Raw genomic sequence first — 26326 nt, forward strand, 5'->3', positions numbered from 1 at the left:
AAGTTTTGTGTTTGAACGGCTTGTGTAAAATGTACAATAAACACACTTGGCATTTTATTTCATCAGTAGAGCAAAGTTGTAGAGATTTTTCACAATTTTTCTGCCTTTTCTTTTGAAGCGCAAGGTTAGCCCATATGGAATACAATGTTGGAATAGCCTTGGAACGTAGTAAAAAGTTTACTCCTGGTCTTACTTGGCGTTCTTCTTTTTCTAGTGATTCTCTGGGCTTTTAATTCCCACCCATTTACAGAGCTTAATGTTGAAAAGTTGAGGTTTTGTGTTTTGGCTCATATTATTATGTAGTGACAAACAATAGTGCAAACTATGTTTAAATAGCAATTGTTTAAATTTTAAATCATTTTAATATTCAGTATATGCAAAGGACCATGGTCCCTGATTTTTTTCAATCAAGGTGTGTTAGCTAATAAATAATATATTAAATAGCGTTGCCGCAATCGTTGTGGTAAAAATTGGCACATTAATTTTCTGACATTTCGTTAAAGAATATTAGTTGTATGTTTGTCTATTTAAAGCAGTATTGGTTAATGATTTTGCAAAACGACACGGTGGCTCAGTGGTTAACACTGCTGTCTAACAGCGTCAGGGACCCAGGTTTGATTCCTCGGGCGACTCAGTGTGGAGTTTGCACGTTCTCCCTGTGTCTGCATGGGTTTTCTCCGCGTGCTCCGGTTTCCTCCCACAGTCCAAAAACGTGCACGTCAGGTAAATTGGCCATGTTAAATTGCCCATAGTGTTAGGTCAGAGGGAAATGGGTCTGGGTGGATTACTCTTCGGAGGGTTGGTGTGTACTTGTTGGGCCGAAGGGCCTGTTTCCACACTGGAGGGAATCTAATCTTAAAAAAAATTTCTCAAATGTTACACAGGACCAAATGACTCACATTATCTTTTGATAGCATGTTTTGTTATCAAATAATTCTCAAGTCCGTACTGAATTCATTCTTTCAGTTTCCACATTCTTGCTGCTGACTTCTGTCTTTTCTCCTGAATTATTTGCAAAATGATTGACAATTGCTTGAATATGTTCGATAGAAGTTAGTTATCTGCATACACCAACCACACCTTTTTGACAGTTTTTTTAAAATGGTTTTCCTACTGTTTGGAGGTGATACTATTTTGCAACAATAAAAATGTGATGGCGATAGGTATATTGAGCAAGGATGACATTTGCACAAAGTGCATACCGTGTGCAAGATCTTAATGTATTAATAAATTCTGGATTTTATATGTAGTGAAAACAATAGTTGCAATTGTTTACATTGTCGCTTTAAATTGCTGCATAATTTGAATTTTGAATAATTATAGTTGGATTATATTTTAACTCTAAGCACCAGTTTAGAACTCTAGTAACTGCAAATTTCATTCCTCTTTCCCAGGCAAGCACTGTTGCAGGGACAGGGAATGCAGATAGTCAGGAAGGGTGTCGAGATAGCTCCACTCCCAGCTCAGCCACCTCTTCGCTGTCAGACCTTTACCTGACACCTCACAGCAGTAGATCAGACTTGTTTCTACATAGCACGGCAGGAGATTTCAGCCTTAGCGCCAGCTTGTCAGCCTGCACTCTGCTCTATGAGGTACCTCGCTCACCAGGAAAGTTGATAAAGGAAGCACATAGCTCATGCGTAATTTCATTTTAGTTTGCTATAGGAGAGCATACCTTTAAATGAAAATGTTTCAGTGCCAATGTTGTTGATATCATTCATCTGTTAATACCAGAGAAATTTATATGCTATTGTAATCCTTGGTGATTGATAAAGTTTTGGGTGCCTTCTAAGACATGTTAAGATGGCAGCAGTTCCTGAATGTTACTGTCAGTTTGCCTCTCAGCATGCCAGAGGCAAGTGTGACAAGGTTCTAGAAAGGACTGAACATTTGAATAAGAAAATGAACATCAACCTGTAACCTAAAATCCAGCTGTAAACCTTGGGATCCTGAGTTCAAATAACTGACAAAAAGATTAAATATTACTTTAAAAATAGTAATTATGCTACATTGAGAATAGATCACGAGTGTTGAAATATCCTTGAAGCAGAACTTCTCATGGCTGTTAAAATTTTACCCAAGTTAAAATATCATTATCCAATTAATTCTTCTGTACACTGCCACTTATTTGTAATATATTAACAATGTGCTGCTTAATTTTCTGGGATACTGTTAGACTTCGTTAGTAATTTAATTGGAATAGAGTTGAGAATAGTCAAGTGAAGGGCTTTTTATATCTAGGAAGAAACTTTGTCTCATAGACAAGGCACAACTATTCTGTTCTTAATTGGATATCAACCTTTTATTGAAATTATCAAATTGTGAAAAAAAGCTGTCCAAAACTTAAATCAGCATTCTGCTAGCTGACGAAAGCATGACTTGAAATTCAGGAAAAAACCCTTTCAAAGCAAAGTTGATAATTTTGAGTCCTGGAGAAAATGTTAGGATTATAAGGTGCGGCTCACAGATTTATGTTTTAATCACTTTATAATGTGGGCTGTATGAAGGAGACTTGAGCTGCAAATGTGTTGCTGGTCAAAGCACAGCAGGCCAGGCAACATCTCAGGAATAGAGAATTCGACGTTTCGAGCATAAGCCCTTCATCAGGAATAAGAGAGAGAGAGCCAAGCAGGCTAAGATAAAAGGTAGGGAGGAGGGACTAGGGGGAGGGGCGATGGAGGTGGGATAGGTGGAAGGAGGTCAAGGTGAGGGTGATAGGCCGGAGTGGGGTGGGAGACTTGAGATAATTTACAAGAATGCAATAAAAGTAAAATGCTGTAAATGCTGAAACTTAAATGAAACTAGCTGGTAATGTAAAAGCTGAACAGGTTAGGCAGCATCTCTGGAAAGGTAAACAGAGTTAATATTTTGAGTTTAAGATGTTTCCAAATAAAGTGCTGTATTGAACTCAATATTAGTTCTTTGCTCCCTGTAGATGCTGCTAGACTTGCTAAGTTTTTCAAAGCTTCCTGTTCTTGTTTACTAGTGTGCACTCTTGGCATAAATAACAAGAACTTAATGATACATCTCTTGTAATTCTGTTCAATGATTTTTATATAAAATTTCATTGATGAATTTGACTAATATAGTCGCGCCAGTTACCTCATCTTGCTCTTATTTTCTGGAATGTTTAATGAACGGTTTATACAGTTTCTATCCAGCTTGCTAGACGTTAATGGTGTCTTTAGCTGAAGATCCAAAATTAGTTTTGTTTTTCTTCAGTACTCTGAATTTTGATCATAGTCCTAATATAATTCCCAAAGTTGAAGAACTGTTGAGCCACTGAAACATTTAAAGCAGCAGCATTCTCTGACATGAATTTTCAGGAATTGATTTGCTACTTAAAATGAATGACTTTTGTTGATGCCAAAATTACAAGAGTCAAATGGAAGAAGGATGGCATAGATGTATAGCTTTTTAAAAAAAAATTCCAATCACATTATTAACCTTTTTTTGTTTTAAGCAATGTAATGAATCAATCCCGGCTAATAAAAACATCAGGACGTTTTTCTTGATCAACAACATCTTGATAGAACAGATAATTTTGATTCAAAAGCATTATTAAATGTACATGAGAAACCAATTTTCCTAATTCAAACCAGCTAAAATATTGAATGTCACTGTAGAGCTGTAGCTGTTGTTTGTTAATTGCACCAATATTCTTTCACGTTAAAACCAAGTAGACAATTTGCTGACACCAAAAAGAACAGGATGTTGTCTGTGAAATTGGGTGGGAAATATACTTTTCTTTGTAATTGTAAGGTTTGCATCCAAGAGTGGAAAAAAACCCAAATACTTTACACATATTGAGCATGTAGGTAAACTATTTGTATGTAAGTTCTAGAATGGCTGTAATGTGCTGAGTTTTGCAACCCTCAAATAGCCCAGTAAATAATTGTAATTTTGTTAATGATTTATTACACTTGCTTTATGGAGCACAATTCTTGGAATTTTGTGAACAGCATATATAAAAACAACGCAGAATCATTAAAGTCATGCCTGTTAGCAGCCCTACTTAGATCAGCATGGTGACAGGATGCTGACCTGCAATGTGTATTTTTAATTGTCAGTACCATGTTTTTGGTTATTCTAAAATTTCACTGCTGAAAGTCTGTACGCACAATTAACCAACTCACTCCATTTGTGTTTTCAAAGCCATAGCCAGACTTCACTGAAACAGTGAGCCCAGCTATAGATGGCATTGGATCAAGCAATTGAATAAAGCAATTATGTTGCCAAGCCAGTTTTTTTTTGTTAATTGAATAAATTATCATGCGCACCTAGTTGCATTCACTGAAATACTAGCATGTGTTTTTTTTCCCAGTCAAATGTTGCTGACCATTTAACTTTTGATATCTGTTTTGGGGTGGACAGGAAACGCTTCGCTTCTATACCAAACAGCTTAGTTAGTAATGCTGATTTGTGTGTGACCAATGTGTTATCCTCCAAGTCAATAAGAAATTGAGCATGCTCTTTAAAAAATACATTCACAAATTATGCCAGGGTACTTTATTAAGTTCATTAGTTTTACTATGATCAATGTTAAATAAAACATTAATTTTTTAAGCACGAAACTTTTTTTATAGCAATGACAACCAGTTGAACTATCAAATATAGCTTTGTGTTACTTTTATTCCCTGTATTCTGACATTTTGATTTATTATGTAAGCTAAATATAGTAACTTAGAAAACCTGCCTGATCAATGCTTAGAACTAAATTTGCTTTTCTGTCTTTTCGCCCAAGGGAGCGGTGGAACCAATGCAAATAGATGCTGACCCTCAGGATGATCAGCAGAATGCACCTGACACAAACTACGTAGTTGAGAATCCGACACTGGTATGTCTATACTTAAGATAACTGGCAAAAGATCCAGAGGAAAGAGGAGGGGAATGTCATTTACCCAACAAGTGTTATGATCTGGATCATAAGGATTATGAAAGCAGATATAATAGTTTTCATAAAATTGAATGCATACGTAAAGTAAGATCAGAAGAGTGTAACTAATTGTATAGTTGATGCAAGCTTACTGAACAGCTTTCTTCTGTTGCAGTGTGATGCCATACCATCAGCTATAGTACTTCATTGTAATCATCTTAAACATAGACCATGAAGTATTCAAGAATTTTCACTTTGTGCAGAAACATAAGACTGTCCATCATAATTTTTTAAATCAATTTTGCATAGTTGCCATTGTCTATTCTGAATCATCATTCTGGCTTCAAAGCAGGAAGAAGTCAAGAGTGCCACAAATTGCTGGAGAAACTTTACAGGTCTGGCAGCATCTGTGAAAAGAAGCAAAGACAAAGTGTCAGGTCCAGTGACCCTTCTTCAGAAGAGTGTCTCCAGCAATGTCTGTTTTTGTTTCAGGTTTTATTAAAGTCAAGAGTGCCTTTTCATTGTAATACGTGAGATGTAAAGTCACTACAGTCTTACCAGACCAAAAGGCTGCTCTCTTGGGGGAGAAATGACTGGTGGTGGTTTAACCTGAGGGTCACCAAGCCTTGGGCAAGGAAAAGATATTGAGAAGGCGAGTCCTTCCTGGTAACCTCTGCCACAGCAGGAATTGAACTCACACTGTTGGCATCACTCTACATCAAAGAATAGCCAGCTGAGCTAACTGATCCCCTGCAATGCATCGTAATTGAGCCATTCTTCAAATTAGATACTAAACCAATTTTTTGAAATTCCTGTGAAAAGCAGACTCCCATGGCATTATTCAGAAAAGACCAATAGTTTTTTCTTCGTTGATCAAGATATTTTAGTGGAGACACAATGTCAGCTTAAAAACTAATGTTGACCAGTGATTGAATGTCTGGAATGGTGCTGAATTAGAAGAGCTGGCATCTCTGTAATAATAGTTATGTCTTAGAAAAATTAGTTCATTATGTATAGTTATTTTGAGACTCTTTTAGGCCATAGAAGAGGCTATATAAGTACAATTACCTATTTAGGTAATGAGCTAATGAGAGTTACAAATAATTTTGCACTTCTATGCACTAAATCTTTTGATTAAGAGAATCTCGTATTTGATTTTCCTCCTTTTTTTGTGTAATTGTGGTAATGAAACCAAGTTTACAGGTTAGCCATCTTCCTGTCTCTCATCTACAACTTAACTTCAGCACCTTGTTTGTCCAATCCAAGCTTGGTGATTGGGTCTCTTTCTTTCCCCCACCATCTGTTGGGATGTTTTTGGGTGTTTTGCTATGCTAAAGAGTAAACTCTTAAGGTGTGTTTGAGCATAATGGGTACAGGTGTGGTTAGTCTTTCCGATACATGATCCCATTTTGTTGATCATGCAATATTTTAAATCAGTATGTATAATATAAGGCATCAAAATGATGTTGCTGATTCAACAATAGTGTTTTTGGTTAAATTTCATTATATTCTTTTTGTTTAAATTAAATATGAAAAGAGCAAGAATAATGTTATTTTAGTAACATTTTTAAATTTGGATTTAGGATACTTAATGTGGTTTCTATTAAGGAATCTGTTGCGATGCTGTTAGATTTCCCAGTAGGTGAAAGTTAAATTGGAAATTAAATATTGCAAGCTTTTTAAAAGCAGATGAGACTATGATGTCTGAAGCTATTCCATTTAAGTTCAAACTTGTCTTTCATGTTATAAACACAGGATTAATATATTTACATGTCTTTTACAGGATCTGGAGCAATATGCAGCCAGTTACAGTGGTTTAATGAGAATTGAGAGGCTCCTGTTTATTGCAGAACACTGTCCACAACTACGCATCGAAGCCCTGAAGATGGCACTCTCCTTTGTTCAGAGAACATTTAATGTAGATATGTATGAGGAAATTCATCGCAAACTGACAGAGGCCACAAGGTAGATATTTTCTCACCAACCTGTTCAGAGATGTCACTACGCACTTCTGGAGCAGATGGGACTTAAACCAGGTCCTTCTGGCTCAGAGAACTACTACCACTGCTCCAGAAGAGGCTAGGTCACAAGAATGATATATGTTCTTCGGTAGTCTGGTCTTACTGAAAGCATTTGAAGATTTATGTTGCTGACTATCTACTGATCTGGTGTGCTAGCATTGCTTATAATTTGTTCATTCTTAGTCATGTTCTTGAATGGAATATCAGTGATACAGAAGTTTAAACCAATAAGTGATACAAGTTTTTTACATGAATCTATGTTCAATTTTTGCAATCTCTGCACCTTATAATCTTTTGTCCAATCTGTTACTTTCTCTGCTTCTTCCATTTTCATCAAAACACACTGGCTACTTTTCAGATGCTGATGCTGAAGCTGAAATTTAAGGCTACTCCTGTCACAGGGAAAGACTGTTGTTAACTGCAGTGAACTGTGAAATTTAGTAGAGGCCTTTCAGTTACGTTGTGAGAGGTTATGTGATGCGGGAGGTTGTTGATTGTGGAGCCTAGATATATTAAGCTATCTGTCATTTCTCACTGAAATCAACACATGCATCACAAAAGCTAGAGTTACATTGTGAAATTGAGTACAAGCATAAGAAACAGTAGCAACCTGACTGAGGATACTAAATTATGAATCTACCAAGCCTGTGTTCTCAATGCATTCAACAGTGGTGAAACATAGATAACACATGCTAAGAGAAGGGCTGAACGTTCTCATTCATTTTTAGACATAGGCAAGATAAAGTCACCAACTCTAGGAACTCAGGCAGCGTGCTGAGTCTGTCAACACCTGCTTGTTCTGTCACCCAACATTCTTTACTACGCCAATACTGTCTACACTGGCTTGGTCATATTTATCAAAGACCTTTCATATGGTGAATTAACTATTAACACAATCTCTTTGGTATTTGTATCTCCGCTACAAGCTCACGTGCAAGCAGGATATAAAGCTGAAAGGTATTGCTACTGGGAGTTGATGGCATTAACCTCCAGAGGTTGACTGAGGTGTCAGTGGGGGAGCACTTTGGAGCCAGCGACCATAATTCTATTAGTTTTAAATAGTGATGGAAAAAGATAGACCAGATCCAAAAGTTGAAGTTCTTAATTGGAGAAAGGCCAATTTTGATAGTATTAGGCAAGAATGTTCAAAAGCTGATTGGGGGCAGATGTTCGCAGGTAAAGGGACACTTGGAAAATGGGAAGCCTTCAGAAATGGGATAACGAGAATCCAGAGACAGTATATTCCTTTTCGGGTGAAAGGAAAGGCTGCTAGGTATAGGAAATGCTGGATGACTAAAGAAATTGAGGGTTTGGTTAAGAAAAAGAATGACGCATATAGACAGGAGAGATCAAGTGAATCCTTAGAGTATGAAGGCAGTAGGAGTGTACTTGAGAGAAATCAGGAAGGCAAAAAGGGGACATGACATAGCATTGGCAAATAGATTCAGTAGAATCCAAAGGGTTTTTACAAATACATTAAAGGCAAAAGTGTAACTAGGAGAGAATAGGGCCCCTCAAAGATCAGCAAGGCAGCCTTGTGTGGAGCTGCAGGAGATGGGGGTGATACTAAATGAGTATTTTGCGTCAGCGTTTGCTGTGGAAGAAGACATGGAAGATATAGAATTTAGGGAAATAGATGGTGACATCTTGAAAAATGTCCATGTTACAGAGAAGGAAGTGCTGAATGTCTTAAAACTCATAAAAGTGGATAAATCCCCAGGACCTGATCAGATATACCCTAGAACTCTGTGGGAAGCTAGGGAAGTGATTGCAGGGCATCTTACTGACATATTTGTATCATCGATAGTCACAAGTGAGCTGTCAGAAGACTGGAAGTTGGCTGATGTGGTGCCACTGTTTAAGAAAGGTGGTAAGGATAAGCTAGGGAATTATAGACAGAGAGTCTGACGTCAGTGGTGGGCAAGTTTTTGGAAGGAATGTACATTTTTTTTGGGAAAGGCAAGGACTGATTTGGGTATAGTCAACATGGCTTTGTGCATGGGAAATCATGTCTTACAAACTTGATTGAGTTTTTTGAAGATGTAACAAAGAGGATTGATGGGGGCAGAACAGTGGATGTGATCTATATCGACTTCAGTAAAGCGTTCGACAAAGTTCCCCGTGGGAGACTGGTTAGCAAGTTTAGATCTCACTGAATACAGGGAGAACTAGCCACTGCAGCATGTAGGAACTAGGCGGGGGAAGTCCAAAACTAGAGGGCATAGGTTTAGGTTGAGAGGGGAAAGGTATAAAAGAAACCTAAGGGGCAACCTTTTCACGCAGAGGGTGGAATGAGCTGCCAGAGGAAGTGGTGGAGGCTAGTACAATTGCAACATTTAAGAGGCATTTGGATGGTTATATGAATAGGAAGAGTTTGGAGGGATGTGGGCCAGGTGCTGGGCAGGTGGGACAAGAAAGGGTTGGAATAGCTGGTCGGCATGGACAAATTGGACCGAAGGATCTGTTTCCGTGCTGTACGTCTCGATGACTCCATGACTCTTGGGAGCAGCATTAAAGTGGTGAGTGGAAACCAATACACAGCTGGTTGAGAATACTTAGAAAGAAGAGTCTAGGAAACATGCATCTTCTTAGCCCACTAATTCCCTCTGCAGAAACTACCATGCTATAGCAGAGTTCTTGAGCTGCACCAGACTATGTTTAATCACCATAATGCAAACCTTCAACCCTGAAGTTCCATTCAGGGTCAGAAACATTAGCTTGCTCTCTCTCCATGGATGCTGCCTGATCCGCTGTAATCTCCAGCATTACAGTACAGATTCCAGCATCTACAATAATTTGCTCCTACATCATATTTAATCGACTGTCATGCCTCTTCGAGGAATGCCTACCCTGAAGAAGTTTTGCTCTTCCCATTCTGATGAAGAGTCATTTAAACTCTAAGTGTTAGCGTTCTCTCTCTCTCTCTCTCTCTCTCTCTCTCTCTCTCTCTCTCTCTCTCTCTCTCTCTCTCTCTCACTGTCTTTCTCCCTCTCTATGGATGCTATCTAACCCACTGTGATCTTCAGCATTAGTTGCTTACAATTCTATAGCCAGAAGTTCAATGATCCGGTTTGGAAATAGAGTCCAAAGAAAATTTCAATTTCCTTGACAATTCTCATTGAGTCAACAGACTTAGGATTTCCAGATGATTCCAATATGTAGCTCCCATCTATCCTGCAGAAATGACTATCTGGTTAGAATTTCTGGGCTATTGTCTCTTGAGACAGAAGGCTACCAGAGAATGAGGGGCCAAAACCATCTATAAATAACTCAGTTTTCTAATCTTGTACTCTCCTATCTGTCAGTGGCAAAAAAGTAGAAATTCAGAAATACGTAGTGTCTGCCTTTCCAGCTGTTGATCCAAATAGTATAAAAATCATGAAGTAACTGGCTTCCCTACCAAATCTGTAAAGTGTTCTGACTTCTCTGCTGACGTTCTCCAATTTGTTACAGTTACAGGTGGAATATCCCTCATTTTTAAGCTCCAGATTGAGGAGGAATTTACTGGCTCCTCTCCTTTATTTACCTGCCTCCTTTATTGGTTATGACAATATTAATTTGAAAAGGATTCCTTCTCTTGTGAATACCTTTCTCCTGGTACTTGTGAAAAAAAAAGCCAATTTAAATTGATTTCTTACATTTTGAAAAAGTGTATTTATTAGATGCTAAAGACAAGAAATAATAACACAATACATTTATAAACAAATTAGAAATAAGAAGTGAGCCAAAAAAAAAATGTTTTTAAAAAAATGACAGGACAGCTATTTGAACATTGTGGCTATTACATTGGATGGTACCAGTAGTGCTGACATTAGTAATTGAGTTGACTTTGAGATTCTTGGCTTTGCAGGTTGATTGAAATTATTTTGTCCTGGTCCCTTTCAACAGTGAATGATTGGTAGCACTAACTGTAAGAAAGTATCTTTTCCTTTTTTATTTCTTACGGTGCAAGGAGTTTAGTGGCTGTTCTAAAGCAATGCCTTCACAACATGCAGGCCCATACAGTAGTCTGTCAGGTCACTAAAGCACACAGACGAATGATTGCGGTTGTTTTTTTTAACCCCTTCTTTTGTGTATCTTAGAAAAAGTAAAATACAAACAAAGCTGCCTGCTGAGAACTGGGTTTGTTAATCAGCTTCTTGTTATCTCTTTCTTTTTGACGTTTCCATGACTCTGTAGAGGTGTGATTCTCCTTGAGTCCACATATAACTCTGCCATGTTCTCATTAAAGTTGCTTCTGCTGTCATCCTTTGACCACACCAATCCCTTTTCTTTCCAAGAAAAAACACCTATTGGAATTAGAAGTTCAATATTTCCAAAAGCACTTTGGTTGTGATAATGGATCAGAGTGCCAATGCTAAGAAATTCTTATTTTAATTTTGATCTTTTTGTCTTCAGTGGGTGGCTGATGCATGCACTGAGTAAGGTGGGAAGGAATAGAGAGATTTTCATTGACTGTTCCTGAAGGTTCATAGATAAGTAGAAGTGCATTGTGAACAATATTGCAACTGTGTCTTTACAGCTTTTTAATTTTGTTTTGATTGCTCATTCTGATGCCATTGACTTATATTCAAAAGTAGACTTTGCTGATCATGTAAAACGTAGTTCAAGTCCTGCTGCTCTGAATCCATTCATTAGTATCTAAAAATGTCTTCCTGTAGAGAATCTCAGGGTGTGCCAGATGCAGTGCCAGAGGCAGGTCTGGAACCCCCAACACTGGACACAGCTTGGGCAGAGTCTACAAGGAAGAAAGCTTTGCTGAAACTGGAGAAATTAGATACAGATCTAAAGAATTACAAGGGCAATTCTATAAAAGAGAGCATCAGGTAACAAACCTAGAAATGTACAGCTTTTGTCTCGCCTGCTTAATTTGAAAATCAATTCGATTTCAGATCAACAATGTCTGAACCAGGCCAAATTGCTAACCAAATGGCTCGTTTCTTCTCTGTTGTAAGTTTTATGTAATCAACCCAAATTGGTTCAGGTTTGTTCGAGTGTTAATTTAGTGTTTTTGTCAAAAGTTTGAATCAAGTCAGACACTAATGTGTTATCAAACTAACTGCCTGTTCTACAATAACTCCGTCGCCTAGTTTTATTGTGAAACTGCTAATTTGTGACAAAAATCTGCCCATGAAAATTAGTCAATGCTCTGAATTAAACAGGAGCACACTGACAAAAGTAAAGCGTAACCATAGGTATACTGCCTGGGTTCTCTGATTATGTAATCATTGGGACTACTGTCTGAGGGACACCTCATGAGATTTACAGAAGAGTGTATTTTAAGAACCCCACAATAGACCCTAAATAAGTAATAAACTAAGAGCAATTTCTCAAATTTATTTTGCTGCACTTAAGCTTCACTATGGTGTTTTACATAGAGTATGATGTCTGTGTTGCATTGTTCTCATGAAGTGGCAGTTGGATTTAAGAGTTCTGAATTTTAAAAGATTGAAGTTGGAATATTATATAAAGAACAAAATATTAGCACTTGTCAAATGAAATGAATGGTTTACATGATGGTCCTCACTTTGTTTGCTTCTGATTTTGATCGTTTTGAGCTGAATGCACTAATGTAGTTGGTAAGTGACAAACAATAGCTGTCTTTGGTAGAAGTGATTTTGTAATTTTATGTGGCAAGGAGTGAATAATTTTGAGTGATTATATCATTTGTCATTTTACTTTAAAATTTACCCTTAGGAGAGGGCACGATGACCTTGGTGATCACTACCTAGATTGTGGAGACCTTAGTAATGCACTGAAATGTTACTCACGAGCCAGAGACTATTGCACAAGTGCAAAGCACGTCATCAACATGTGTCTAAATGTCATCAAGGTACGTGAACATAGACCAATTAAACACTAGCCGTATTATATAACTGTCATTGAAATTGCCTAGTAAATGGAACTGGACATAACAAAGTTGGCAACATAATTTTGTTAATCATTTATCAGCTGCATCAAAGTAAAAAAATGTCATGTTGTTCATCAACGAACATGTTGAATTTCAGCCAACATTTCCAAATAGAATTATGAATGATTTTGTTTTAAGCTGAGAATAATGGTAGTAAACTTAGCATAATGTCTTCCTGTAAACGTTTTCTGTTAATTATAGTGTCAACAAAGCAATTTCTATTCAGGTTGTTTCCCTCCTCCCTTTCCCCCTCTCTGTTGCCAACCATCCTCTGCTATTGGGGTGGCACGATGGCACAGTGGTTAGCACTGCTGCCTCTCAGCATCTGGGTCCCAGGTTCGATTCCAGCCTCAGGTAACTGTGTGGAGTTTGCATATTCTCCTCATGTCTGCTTGGGTTTCCTCCGGGTGCTCCGGTTTCCCCCCACAGTCACAAAGATGTGTAGGTCAAGTGAGTTGGCCATGTTAAATTGCCCATAGTGTTAGGTACATTAGTCAGGGGGAAATGGGTCGTTGTGGACTGGTTGGGCTGAAGGGCCTGTTTACACAGAACCAAATGACTCACATTATCTTTTGATAGCATGTTTTATTATCAAATAATTCTCAAGTCCGTACCGAATTCATTCTTTCAGTTTCTACCTTCATGCTGCTGACTTCTGTCTTTTCTCCTGAATTATTTGCAAAAAGATTGACAATTGCTTGAATATGTTCGATAGGGAATCGAATCTAATCTAATATACTCCATCTAATAGGCAAAGTAAAGTCTGAAAATCTCCTGTCAGAATTAATGATGGCACTTTCAGATATTTTCTGATCCCTGTGTTCAGAGATGTTATTGCACATCCCTAGAGCAGGTGTGACTTGAACATGGGCCTCCCTGGTCCAGAGGTAGGGACACTGCCACTGCACCCAGCCCCTAGAACGTAGTTTCAAGTATCAGGTGATTACACAATTAAAGGTAGGCATTTTTTGGAGACAATTATTTAACTCTGGACAGTGCACCCTAAGATGGAGCACTTTGCTATTTGGTGTATTGCTGTTTGTTTATTGTATTTGCATTGATATTCCTCACCTTGGTCTTAAATGCTTTCAGTGCTATCAGTTTTGTTTGCTAAACTTTCTGACCATATTTTCAACAAAGAAAGAAGCTCATGTTACAGCTATCTGCGATGAAACTATAGAACTTTTGATTCTGACCTTGGTCGGCTGCTCAGCCTTTATATTAATACTAAATTATTCTCAAGACAGTTGACTGTAACTGCAGCAAGTTTGGGGGCACAGTTAACAAAATCAATTCTGTTTAAAACAGATGAGTCACAGGACTCTTTCCTGACATCACTCCAATGGTTTCAATTTGATGCTTAGCCTAAATTCAGCTATCTGCTTCAAGAGTGTCCATTTCCAGAAACTAGCTCATTTCATGTCCCTGTTCTATCAGCCTAATTTTTCTGTTAGCCATGTGATCAGTCAAATACAGGCTTTTCATTTTTACCATTTGTATAGGACTTAAATTTGTGTGTCTTTCTGTCTGATTACAAGATGAAAACCTTAGCAAAAATAACTTTTAAAAGACTTAAAATCTTAAGATTAAAATAAAATTTCCTACTTTCTCAGAATCCTAAGAATATTTTCTTCTCCAAGATCTTTTGAAAGCTGAAAACAGTGGTTGAAATAACTATAATATGCTATTGAAAAAGGAAAAAAAATCAGTAAAGAATTATTTATATTCACTACAATGCCATATATAATATGTTTAACTGTTGTATGTAACATTGATATCCTACACTTAACACTGTTTTATTTAATAAGCAAGAATACATTATTTACATTTTCTGTGAAAATAATCAAGGGAATCTGTTTTTGAAGCAATAGGATCGGAATGTCAATGACTTCCCACATGCTGATCCTGCTGCTTCAAAAATAAGTTTACACAAAAAAAAATACTTTTAATAAATGCATTCTTGTGGGAAGACATGTGGGAAGTCAGTTGATATGCTGATCCTGCTGTTGAGGAAGTCTGTGCTAGTTTAAAGGTTCCATTGCACTCCAGATCTTCCTGTGCTTTCAACACGCATGTCCTCAGCTTCCAAACCCAAAAGGCCCACACCTGAACAGTCCAAGCTGCCTCCACACAGAAAACAGCATTGAGCTTCAGTGTGTTAGCTTACTCTTATACACTCATGCTAATCCCTAGCTTCAGCCTGTTATCTGTTCTCACACAGACCTATTGTCACAGCTTGGTGCTTCCAGGTGGATCCATCTACACCAGACACAATGCAATAACAACCCTGGGTCCACTACTTTCTTGTGCAGATAGATCTTGACTCTGTGAAGTTTTAACATCACCCTGAAGTTTACCTTTAACTTCATTATTCATCCAGCGCACTGCAGCCAACACTGCTGAAAAGTGTTCAAGTTTTATCCCAGTTTCATGAACATTCCTGCAGCAGGTTATATTGGTATTTTCAAAACAGTTTTGGCACAGTAAGTTTCATCCTGTTGCACTTCTAATGAAAGCAATAGATAAATTGCTCTCAATGAAATGTGCATTGGAAGATAAATAAGTAATGCTGTTAGTTATAATATGAAGTCTGTTAGATATTTAAATTGCATATAATTCTGTGTTAGGTCAGTATCTACCTCCAAAACTGGTCCCATGTTCTCAGTTATGTAAGCAAAGCGGAATCTACACCAGAGATTGCAGAGGTCAGTGAATTTCTAAACTTATGTTCATAATTTCTTTATTTAATGTGCAATTACTGATCTGGTAGTAAAAAGCATGCAACTTTAAAAGCTCCCTCTTGTTTGTGATTCTGTATGTGATATTTGTTGGAGTTATGATAAATAGAAATTTTTAAACTGTTTTGGAATTGGCAAATAATTAATTGCTGTATTAAATGTGATAAAGGATGAAATAACGTGGGTAAAATTTGTGCTTTGATTTATGTAGCTTATTAGCTGTCCAATCTGCAGCTCTGTTCAATCAGAAGATAGGACTTAATTGGATTGCACTTTTTGTTTTAAACGAGCAAATTGCTGGAAAATGTATTATAATTCCTATATTGTATTTAATTGGATTCCAATTTTTATTACATGTTGGATGGTCAGTGTCAATGTTATTTTTATAAACCATAAAATAAATGACATGGTACAGCATAATGTGATGTGATTGTAACTTTGGTGCATAGATCATTAAGTGACTGCTGTAAACTTTGACTTATAGACTAGTAAGTGTTACAAAGAAGGTTTTTATTTTGAGAGTGATTTCTAGAGGTGCCTTGGTTATTTTAACTTGCATTGAGTTATAAATGTTGCTTATTTTACTTATAGGATGAGAGGATATTTAGATATGCTCCATTTTCTGGTGATGGGGAGTATTCCCCCAAACCCTCTTAATTGTCCAATTTTTGAGTTTTGCTGTACTGATTAGAGACATTAACATTTGGAAGCTAGCATGTGGGATGCCAGGTTGCATTTGAAAAGAAACAGCATCCTTGACATTGAAAGTGCCAGTCTCTTCCACAGTAATAAAGGACACTATAAGCAGTGTTTTGGTTTGCCAATATATAAAAAGGTTAGCAACATGAATGTTTAGTGAAACATATATATCCTAAGTACTGAACCTTGGGTTGAATAGACATATACTAATTAACTATCTGTGCCATGATGACAACTGTTTTTTCATATTTAACAAATTTATAGTGTTGCAGGGGGAAAAACAATTAGAAACTTACACCTCAAAGCTATCTAGCTTTTAGCAGTTTCACCTTTGTCATCTCTGGATCCTGGCAAATTAAAACGATAAATGTTGATGTAGCAATTTGAAAGATATTGGAATTTTAAATTGGTAAATGTTGACCAAAATATGGAACAACTAGAACTTGGATTTTTAAGCAACAAGTGTGTATATTATGCAATGTTTTATTTACTGTACGTGTTTATATGAATATGAATTCAAAATATCCTAATTCAATCAGTTAATACAATTATACATGGAACTATCTCACCATTCCTCCATTGTTGCCTGTCAAAATCATAGAAATCTCTTTAGGACAGTTCTGTGATTGTATATTTTACTACATTGAAAGTGTAGCACTTCAAGAAAGTGGCTCGCCACCACTATCTCAGATTCACCTAGATATGTGGAATAAGTGCTGGCCTAGCAGCGAGACCACATCTCAGGATTGAATAAAAAATATAAGACCGTCATGTCTTTACCTCTCATTTGTTAGGTATGGATGAAGTAGCCATTTGATCAACCAAGCTCATTTGTCCAGCAAGTCACTGCAGTTACTTTCCCATCAAGGCATCTAACTACTTTAAAAAAAAATTCAGGGCTTTGTGTATGCTTCTCTACCTAAATGTCTGTTGCTGTTCTGATCACCAGATGCAAAGAAGAACTTTGTCTCATAAGTTCTAAATTTCCCTTTTCCTAGTCTTAGTCCTTGCTTTTGCTTCCTGGTCTATTCTCCTTATTTAGTTTGATTCATGTTCCAGATCTATCTTTTCTGTACCTATTGCTATTTTGTATATAAGATCAATTGAAAGGAGCTACCCAGTTCTTGCCTACCTAACCGAAGGGATCAATCTTCTAGCTTTTTAAACAAACCTCAAGATTTCAGTGTGCTGTTTGTGAATAATTCATTACAGATCGATAAATGGCTAGGCCACAATAACTGAAGCATCTTGTACTCTCGGATAAGCTCAACAATGTTATCTAGGCACATTTTGTATTTTGATGTACAATAGTTAGATCTTGCCTGAGATAAAAGATGAAACATTTGTGTGATAAAATGGTGCTCACTTACTTTCCTGATCGCTCAGGCAATATATTCTTTCTTTTTCAGCAAAGAGGTGAGAGGGACAGTCAGAACCAAGCCGTGCTGACCAAACTGAAATGTGCAGCAGGTTGGTAAAAATGTTGTCATTTTCTACCTCCTTATCCCTTGAGGAAGAAGGCAAGCATTCTAATTAGATAAAAGTTAGCCCTGATCAATATCTGAACCTGTAAATAGGTGTTTTGAAATTAAGTTCCTTAAAAAAAAATTATATTTCTCAATGTCCAAAACTGCTCTAAACGTTATAATTGGAGTAACATTGTTTTTGGAAGTGAATATCTTACAGAGCTATCTTTTTCAGTTATGACAAAATCGCTTGTGTAAATTGGAGTGTTGGAGTCCCTGTACTGGGACTTGATAATTTTGAAGGCTTTTAACTGCATTATTACTAATTAGCAAACAAATCTGTGTGACAGGTTGTCTATATTTTTCATAAAAGTAAATTCCATGATATTTTTCAGCCTACTCATTGCAAAATTCAACTGAATCACTGTAAACAAAACTTATTTCACCACAAGTTATCATTTTACATGAAATAAAAGATGGTCAAACTAGGATAATTAAGTATGGAGTTATGGATCAATTCAATAATTCCACACAATTACCTATATTAAAAATTTTCAAAAATCATATCCAAATGTCTACAACATAAATATTATTTTACCCAACACCAGGTTATAGTCCAACAGGTTTAATTGGAAGCACACTAGCTTTCAGAGCGAGGCTCCTTCATCAGGTGATTGTCGCTCCGAAAGCTAGTGCTCTTTCAATTAAACCTTTTGGACTATAACCTGGTGTTGTGTGATTTTTAACTTTGTATACCCCAGTCCAACACCAGCATCTCCAAATTATAATTTTACCAATTGCCCATCAGTACCTTTGCATATATGTCAAGCATGACAAGTGCTGTTTTCAGGCGAAGCTTGATGTTGATCAAAGATGTGAAGATATAATTCAGATAGTATTTTAAAGCCATATCCTGTGATGTTATAGCTTTAAAAGGTATATTTTGATCCTGGTTGTTTTATGGAAAAAGATTGAGACAGAGGTGGAAAGTGGTCAGCTCAAAGCCAATAAAGTAAAGTTTGTGAGGCTTTGGGTATTTTTTTTAAAGTTGAAATAATAAAAGCAACCTGATTGGTTGGGGTCAAGCTCCCACAGAACCAGTTTTAGCTTTCAGGATTTGCTGAGGTCAAGTAGCTGGACGTGGAAACTCGTATTCCCCTCTCTGTTACAGCTAAAACAGGGGTTCTCTTCCTGCTGCTAGAATTGCATGTGAGGCTATCTATTTTACTGAATTTGCCTTTACCATGGGTGTATTTATGGGATGTTACTATATTGGAACAGTTAATTAGTAGCAGTTAAAATGCATATTAATTTGTTAAGCCGTTCCATAGAGTTACAGTTAAGCCAATTTTTCCTTTTACTTTTTTCTGTATTTTAACTGTAGTGTTTAAAAAAAAATTTTGCTTAAAACAGAGTTGTTTGATCAATCAAATTGCATGTGGAATGCAGCACTTTACACTTAGCCTAAGCCTTAACGTTTTCTTATTTTAGAGGTATCTTCTAATATATTTTGAGGGAGTTTGTTCTGGTCCATAGCAATTCTGTCCTAATTTATAACTGATTATTACTTACAGTTAAGTTGTAAAACATGGATGCATTTGGGGGATCAACAAATATAGTTGTTTAAACATGGCTGTTTCTCTGAAGTTGAGTCCTCTTGACATTAAATGGAATTCCTATTAACAGGATTAACATTCCAAAGATAATCACTGGACTAATCATATAAATAGATCATAAATGCATAATACTATGTATGCTGAAGACTGAAATAAAGACAGAATGTACTAGTGCAGTTCAACAGGTCTGGCAATATCTGTGCAGAGAGAAATAGTTAGCACTTCAAGTCCAATATGACTCTTCTCTGGAAGACTAGTTAGTTCTAAAGACCACTTCTGTTGCATGTGAAGCATTAGCACAATAATGCCATGTTTATTGGAGCAGCTGAGAGGCCAGATATTCCACAGTGAAAAGCTAACCTAACTGTCTAAAAAAGGTCTACAACTTAATAGGCATTTTAGTAGTGAGATGGATGGATTCAACTTCATTAATTCTCAAGAAGCTGAGCAGTATCCAGGACAAGACAGAGTGTCTTTCCCCTCCCTATTTTCTTCAAATTTTATACATTTATTTCCGGTTAGTGTTGATGACCAATCTTTATCTGATTGGCTGCTCCAATTTCTCCCACCCTCTGCCTATTTTCTTTGCCAGTTTTCTACCTTTTTTATGTATATTGAGACACTGATTCCTTATTGAGATGTTGTTTTGTCGCTTTTGATTATTGTCTGATGCCTCACTGAAATTCATAATATGTACAGTTCCAGAAATGAGCTAGGTGACAGAAGCAGAAAGAACAATCCTTTCTTTACTAAACCTCAACACATACACAATTCCAGGAAAGGTGTCTTTGTAACAATAGTAGCCAATTTGACCATCCTTAAGCTAGGCTTCTGAGGTCAATTTGGTTTAGACCAACTGACTCAGCACAAACTCTGAGGCAAACAGGAGACTTTTCTTTCATCTGTGTGGCTGAGCTATTCATTAGACCTTTTTCTCCAGGTAGCATCCTCAATTATTTGAAAGACGTCAAATCATGTTTTATGCCGTGATTTTTACCATGAGGCATGGCACGAGACTCCATGAACAGAATGGAAATTGAACAGTATGTCATTAGTGCTTTTCTGAACCAAACACTCACTAACTGAGCTAACCCCTACTCATTTGTTAAACTAAAATTATTTAGTCCCAGTGTTGTCTCCTTGATGTATCCATTGGCTTTGTTTTTTGCAGTTTTGGTATTATCGGTCGTTGCTGGAGCTGTGAAAGATGGCATATAAGTAGAAGATGTTAATTTCTGTATACCCTATTCCTCCATGGTAGAACTCCACCTTAATAGATAGTGGTTTACGGTATGATAGTCAATGCTGTCTTAAAGGTTGTTTGTTGTGACTCCAGAGCATCACACTGGCATGGCCAACTACCATATTTGCTTCAGAGGAAGGGAATACAGTGAACTATGAAGATGTGTGATTAACTGACCTCTTTTCTCCTGGGCTTTCTTCCTTGACCAGCTGAGCTTTTCATTTCTGTTCGCCGCTTCCAATATTGTCCTTCAAATAGTCAGCTTCTAGAGGTCAAAGCCATCAATGACCATCTTCCAGTTTTCACTGTCACTATTCACTTTTGTTTTCTTGCTTGTCGATGTTTTATAGGGTAGGTAAGGAGACGTAAGAAGTTCTGAGCCTAGGCCAGTTTTATGTACAGAAGATCTTTGGGTGTATGACCATGAATGAACCAAGGCAGATGTGTGCTTAACAAGAGTGCATGCTGATGGAAATGTGCATGCTGCAGGATCTCTGAGTGGGTGACTTTACCCTGCCAAAAGAATCCATCAGCATTTAAGATAACCTGGCAAAGGTTTTCTCAGACTGAACAAGAGATATAATTCAATCAGTTTTGTAGAGTTTTAAATAAAACTTGAACCTCAGTTTTTCTACTGTTTAGTCTATAAGTACTTTAATACTTTCAATTTGCCTAGAAAATTATTTGTTACTCAAAATATCTTTTTATGGGATGGTTTAAGAGCAAAATTCAACATATGGAATGCAAGAAAGACACCGTTGTATTTATTTGGCACTCTTCACATCCTCAGGAACTCCGAAAAGCAAAAAAGCACTTTTGAAATCCTGCCATGTTGTTTGATAGACACGACAGCAGTTACTTTGCCAAAAAAATGTTGTAAGCAGCTTTGAGGCAAATGGCCAGTTAACCATTTTAGTGGTAATTGAGGCATCAGTGTTAGCAAGGAGGTTAATATAGTACCCTACTCTTTGGAAAAAATGCTGAGATATTGTACATAATAAAATCACATCATGCTTGTAGCTCAAAGGAGACCATTTGGTCCAGTGTGTCAGTTCAGCTCTTCAAACTTGCATATCACCCAGTACCCAATCTCCTGCTTTTTCCCATAATCCTGAACATTGACCCTTTCAAATAACCATCTAATTTCCTTTTGAATGCCTTGATTAAACCTGTCACCACTACACTCGTAGGCAATGCATTACTGTACAGTGTTCACTGAGTGAAGTTTTTTTTCTCATATCACTTTTGCTCCATTTACTAATAATATTTCCAGTTTGTGCAAACATAAAGAATTCACTCATCTAAAAGAGGGATCCTCTGACAATGCATCATTCTGGTGTTGTAATGAGGAGTCAAACTAGGCTACGTGTTACAGGTTGAGACTGGGACTTAAGTGTATATCCTCCAACTCACTCAAATGATGAATACTACCCTAAGATGGGTTGACATTCTTGGTTTTCATTGCAACCATTGTCAGGAAGTTAGTGGCCGTACTCTCATTATGCTTGCTAATTTGTATTAATCTTCTGAGAACATATATGCCAATCTCTTTCTTTTGAATTGCGTATTATGCTGTATCTACAGGTCTGGCAGAACTAGCAACTCGAAAATACAAGCAAGCTGCCAAATGTTTCTTGTTGGCTTCTTTCGATCACTGTGACTTTCCTGAGGTAAGGTCCAATTCAGTGACTGCAGTCGCAATTTTTAACTTTGAGATTGCACAGACTGATTGAAATGCACAAACAGACTGGACATGACCCCAAATAAGCTCCATTAATTATTTTTCATGACCACCTCCACCAATTTGATTTTTTCCAATTTACATGAAGATTTAAGTCATCCTTGATTAATGTACTGCCTTTTTTAAATATGGCTTAGCATTATCTCCTGATTTATTCTCTGTCCTACTGAACAACTACTGTCCGGGATGAGAGTGGGGTGCTGGAAAAACACAGCAGGTCAGGCAGCATCTGAGGAGCAGGAGAAACAAAGTTTCAGGCAAGAGCCCTTCATCAGGAATGAGACATTCTTGATGAAGGACCTTTGCCCGAAATGTCTATTCTCCTGTTCCTCAGATGCTGCCTGACCTGTGCTTTTCCAGCACCCCACTCTCGACTCTGATCACCAGCATCTGGAGTCCTTACTTTTTCTCCTAGCTACTGTCAGGAAGCCTGTAGATTACTCCCACCAGTGTTGTCTTCCCTTGGCATTTTTTACATCCACCCATATGAATACTACGTCATCCAATCCAAGATCATTTCTCGCTGTTGTACCTATTCCATCGTACAAACAAAATCCTTGCATTCCCAATTACCCTTCAGTTACCTAACAATTACACTTCCCTTCCTACTGTCCTTTCAAAATGTCGCATACCTTGAATGTTTAATTCTCAGCTTTTATTTTCTTGCAACTGTCTTCATAATGGCCTAAAGATCATGCGTGTAACCTCTATTTATACTGTTAATTCATTTTTTTTTTGTCCCAAGAACCATGCACATTGAAGTAAGGAGCCAGTAATTTTGTTCCTTAACCACTTTTTGCCCCTTTGATTATTTTTGCTGCTTTTGTTATACTTGTACAAGGTCTAACGTTGAGTAGTGTTTCTCTCAACTATCAGAAGTTTTTAAAATTTATTTAATTGTACTAATTCTTGTGCATACTTCAAAAATGTTTAAATTGAACATTTGAATGTTGGCTTTCCACGATTAAGAAATGTTGGAATTGATAAATATGGATGTTTGTTTAATTTTAAAGTTAAATTTGAAAACTGTCCACTGAGTCATAAAAACCTGTGTTTTTATTTTCTTTCAGCTGCTGTCTCCCAGCAATGTAGCAGTTTATGGAGGATTTTGTGCACTGGCCACTTTTGATAGACAGGAACTGCAAAGGAATGTCATCTCCAGCAGGTGAGAATAATTTTGCTTTCTTTAGCCGTTGATCTAATGATGTGGGCCTCACTGCATTTTCAAAGAAATTATTGAAGAGGCACACTTTAAGAAAAGTAACTGGATCACCTTTCGCTGTATTTTTCCCTGTCTGGAGAATTACCAGGATTTCTTTGAAATTTATCAGCTGTATTTTTAAAAAAAACACCTCTGCAGCAAGCAGTTTGAGTGATATGACAGCTGAGAATGTGATTCCATTCATGAAAATTGAAAAATCATTCAATGACTGTACATATGTTTGCTCAATATATCTCAAATAGTTAATGATCCACTTAACTGATATACATATCAATTTGTTTTTGGCTCAATTTATTTTTGGCATAGTTGTGGAGTACACAATCTTTTTGTATTGATTGACTTGATGTAAGTTTGAAAAGCAATACCATCTCGACGTACTGGTAACTACTACAATGGAGAAACATGGTAGTGGAATGGACTGCCCCCAACTGGACAAAAGAGGCAGCAAGTGTGTAAACAAGTGAGTGAATGTAGTGTTGCCAATTCTAAGACCTGGCAAGAGGTTCAGAATAATCTAGCTTGTATTAAAATGAGCTTAGAAATAGGAAAAAAAGGTCACAAAGTAGCAGTACAGGAGATACACACAGACAAAGAGTAATTCAAATAATTGTGCCAAACGAATTTGATGGTACAGCAAAAAAAGTTAAAACAGGAGGCATAATTTAAATTCATTCTTGGGTTGAGTGTTACTGGCATGGCCATCCATTACTGCCAGTTCCTTCAAAAGATGGTAATAAGGCAGCTCTTTGAAGCATGCTTCCCACAGTGCTATTGGCTAGGAAATTCCAAGATTTTGACTAAAAGGCAATGACAGTTTTATTGCTTCAGAGGAGGATGTTGTATTGTTGGAGCAAAATATGAAAGTATTGACATTTCCATTACATTGTTCTTCTAGATGATAGAGTTTGTGGGTTTGGAAAGTGCTTTTGAAACCCTTGGCAGCTGCTGTTATTTTTCTTAAGATTGATGGAGGTGGGAATTAATTTTTGAGATGGTTGATGATGATCCAGACAAGCAGTCTGCATTATTGTAGGTAATCCCAAGCTTCTTGAGTGTTGACATAGTCTTCCAGGCAAATCAAAAGTATTCCATCACACTCTTGAGTTGTCTTGTAGAGAGTGGGAATGCTGTGGTAAGGCAGAAGGTGAATTACCTCGCCAGAATTCTCAAACTCTGAACTGGTCTTTTTGCCACAGAATTAATATGACTGGTCTAGTTAACATTAACATTTAGTTAAGTTAAACATTTTAGTTAACAGTATACCCAATCCCACCCCCCCCCCCCACCTCAGGATATTAATGGTATATAGGATTCAACATGGCAATGCAGATATTTAGACTTTAATTGAAGATGGTCTTTGCTTGGTGTTTAAATAACAAGTCAAATTCATATCGTTTAGCAACTCTATACTCAATGGTATCCAGGATTTGAATGCGTGAAGGCAAAGACTGCTTCATTGTCTGAGGAGTTTTAAATGAGCTGAATATCGAATCTGTATGAAAAGTCCCTATTTCTGACCTCTCACAGCGGGGAAGGTCATTAACGAAGCAGTCCAAAACCTTTTTAAACACTTTGCACACCATGATTATTTTGAAATTGTGTTTTGCATATAAACTTTCCAGGAGGATGGCCAAACAACTAGCACGAAGAGTCCCAAAACATAAGAGGCATGTACTTCTTGCACAACACATTAATCACTTGCATCACTACCATTGTACAACTGACTAAGCTGCAGTAAAACTGAATAAATTTTACAGACTGATTCTTTCAGCAAAGAAAGTGGCATCTATCCAAAAATCGAACGAGTTGGCTGTCTTGTCAGATGCCCAACTCAACTGACAGTAGCCACAACTTTTCCTTTCCCTTTGTAGTTGTGGATCATTAACTATACTTCCAAGTCTTTGTTCACAAATTCTTCACTGAGTCTAAGCCATTTCATACACTCTTTATACCACTGGATAGTATAGTCTCACTTCATGAGTTATAAACTTAAATTAAATATTGAATTTAGTTTTGTATTATAGAATATAGCTAAAATTTGCCTTAGATAATCTAAGTACATCTAACCAACAAGTTTAACCATACATACTCTTTGACATGCAAGCTGCTCTCAGGTCTCTCCAATCGCACTTGGCAAAATGAGGCCTGGTTACAAAATTGTCAAAATGTTGCAGAATATATTAAAGAATAACAGACTTAAAAGTCTGCATATCCTTGTTTGCATTAGCAATCATTTATTGTGTGTGGTAAGAGGCAGCCTAGAATTTTGCACGTCTTTTTATCATTGGCCCAAAAATCCAAAGAACAATCACCATTGTCCCCTGTCATGTGTAAAAATGGTACATGCCAAAAGCAGCCTAAAAAGGAGAAAAATGGAAGAAGGTAACTCTTGACAAAGCTGATATACTTTAGCTGTACTGAGTTAGAATAAATAACTGAATAAGAAATCTACAAAGAAAAATCACTATTTTCTATCATAATTAAAGCAACTTTTTAAAAATTAGCTTTGGACATTTCACAGAACATCCTCTGATCTTACCATTTATTTTTCTCCACTGCAAGCTCTTTTAAGTTATTCCTTGAATTGGAGCCGCAAGTTCGAGACATCATCTTCAAGTTTTATGAATCAAAATATGCTTCCTGTTTGAAAATGTTAGATGAAATGAAGGTGAGTCAGAATCTGAGTAAATCAGAAAATGTAACTTTTTCTTTCCAAATTAGAGTGTGTAGCCTTATGGTGATCTTTTGTATGCTTTCTTCCCTTTCACATGCAGATACATGCTCAGAGTTTCT

The 26326-nt window shown here is 37.0% G+C and overlaps 1 protein-coding gene across 1 annotated transcript in view; it reads left to right on the top strand.

Moving 5' to 3' along the window:
* The window catches only part of gps1 (G protein pathway suppressor 1), a 51782-nt gene that overhangs the window by 3650 nt on the left and 21806 nt on the right, over nucleotides 1-26326 (top strand). Inside the window, exons 2-10 of the mRNA XM_060844950.1 lie at nucleotides 4745-4837; nucleotides 6660-6841; nucleotides 11559-11723; nucleotides 12595-12730; nucleotides 15436-15513; nucleotides 17655-17715; nucleotides 22155-22240; nucleotides 23382-23476; nucleotides 26096-26201. Coding sequence (XP_060700933.1) covers nucleotides 4745-4837; nucleotides 6660-6841; nucleotides 11559-11723; nucleotides 12595-12730; nucleotides 15436-15513; nucleotides 17655-17715; nucleotides 22155-22240; nucleotides 23382-23476; nucleotides 26096-26201 — 1002 coding nt within the window. The remainder of the gene's footprint in view (nucleotides 1-4744; nucleotides 4838-6659; nucleotides 6842-11558; nucleotides 11724-12594; nucleotides 12731-15435; nucleotides 15514-17654; nucleotides 17716-22154; nucleotides 22241-23381; nucleotides 23477-26095; nucleotides 26202-26326) is intronic.

Source organism: Hemiscyllium ocellatum, chromosome 25 (assembly GCF_020745735.1).
Source record: "Hemiscyllium ocellatum isolate sHemOce1 chromosome 25, sHemOce1.pat.X.cur, whole genome shotgun sequence".
In the NCBI taxonomy this organism is placed as follows: Eukaryota; Metazoa; Chordata; class Chondrichthyes; order Orectolobiformes; family Hemiscylliidae; genus Hemiscyllium; species Hemiscyllium ocellatum.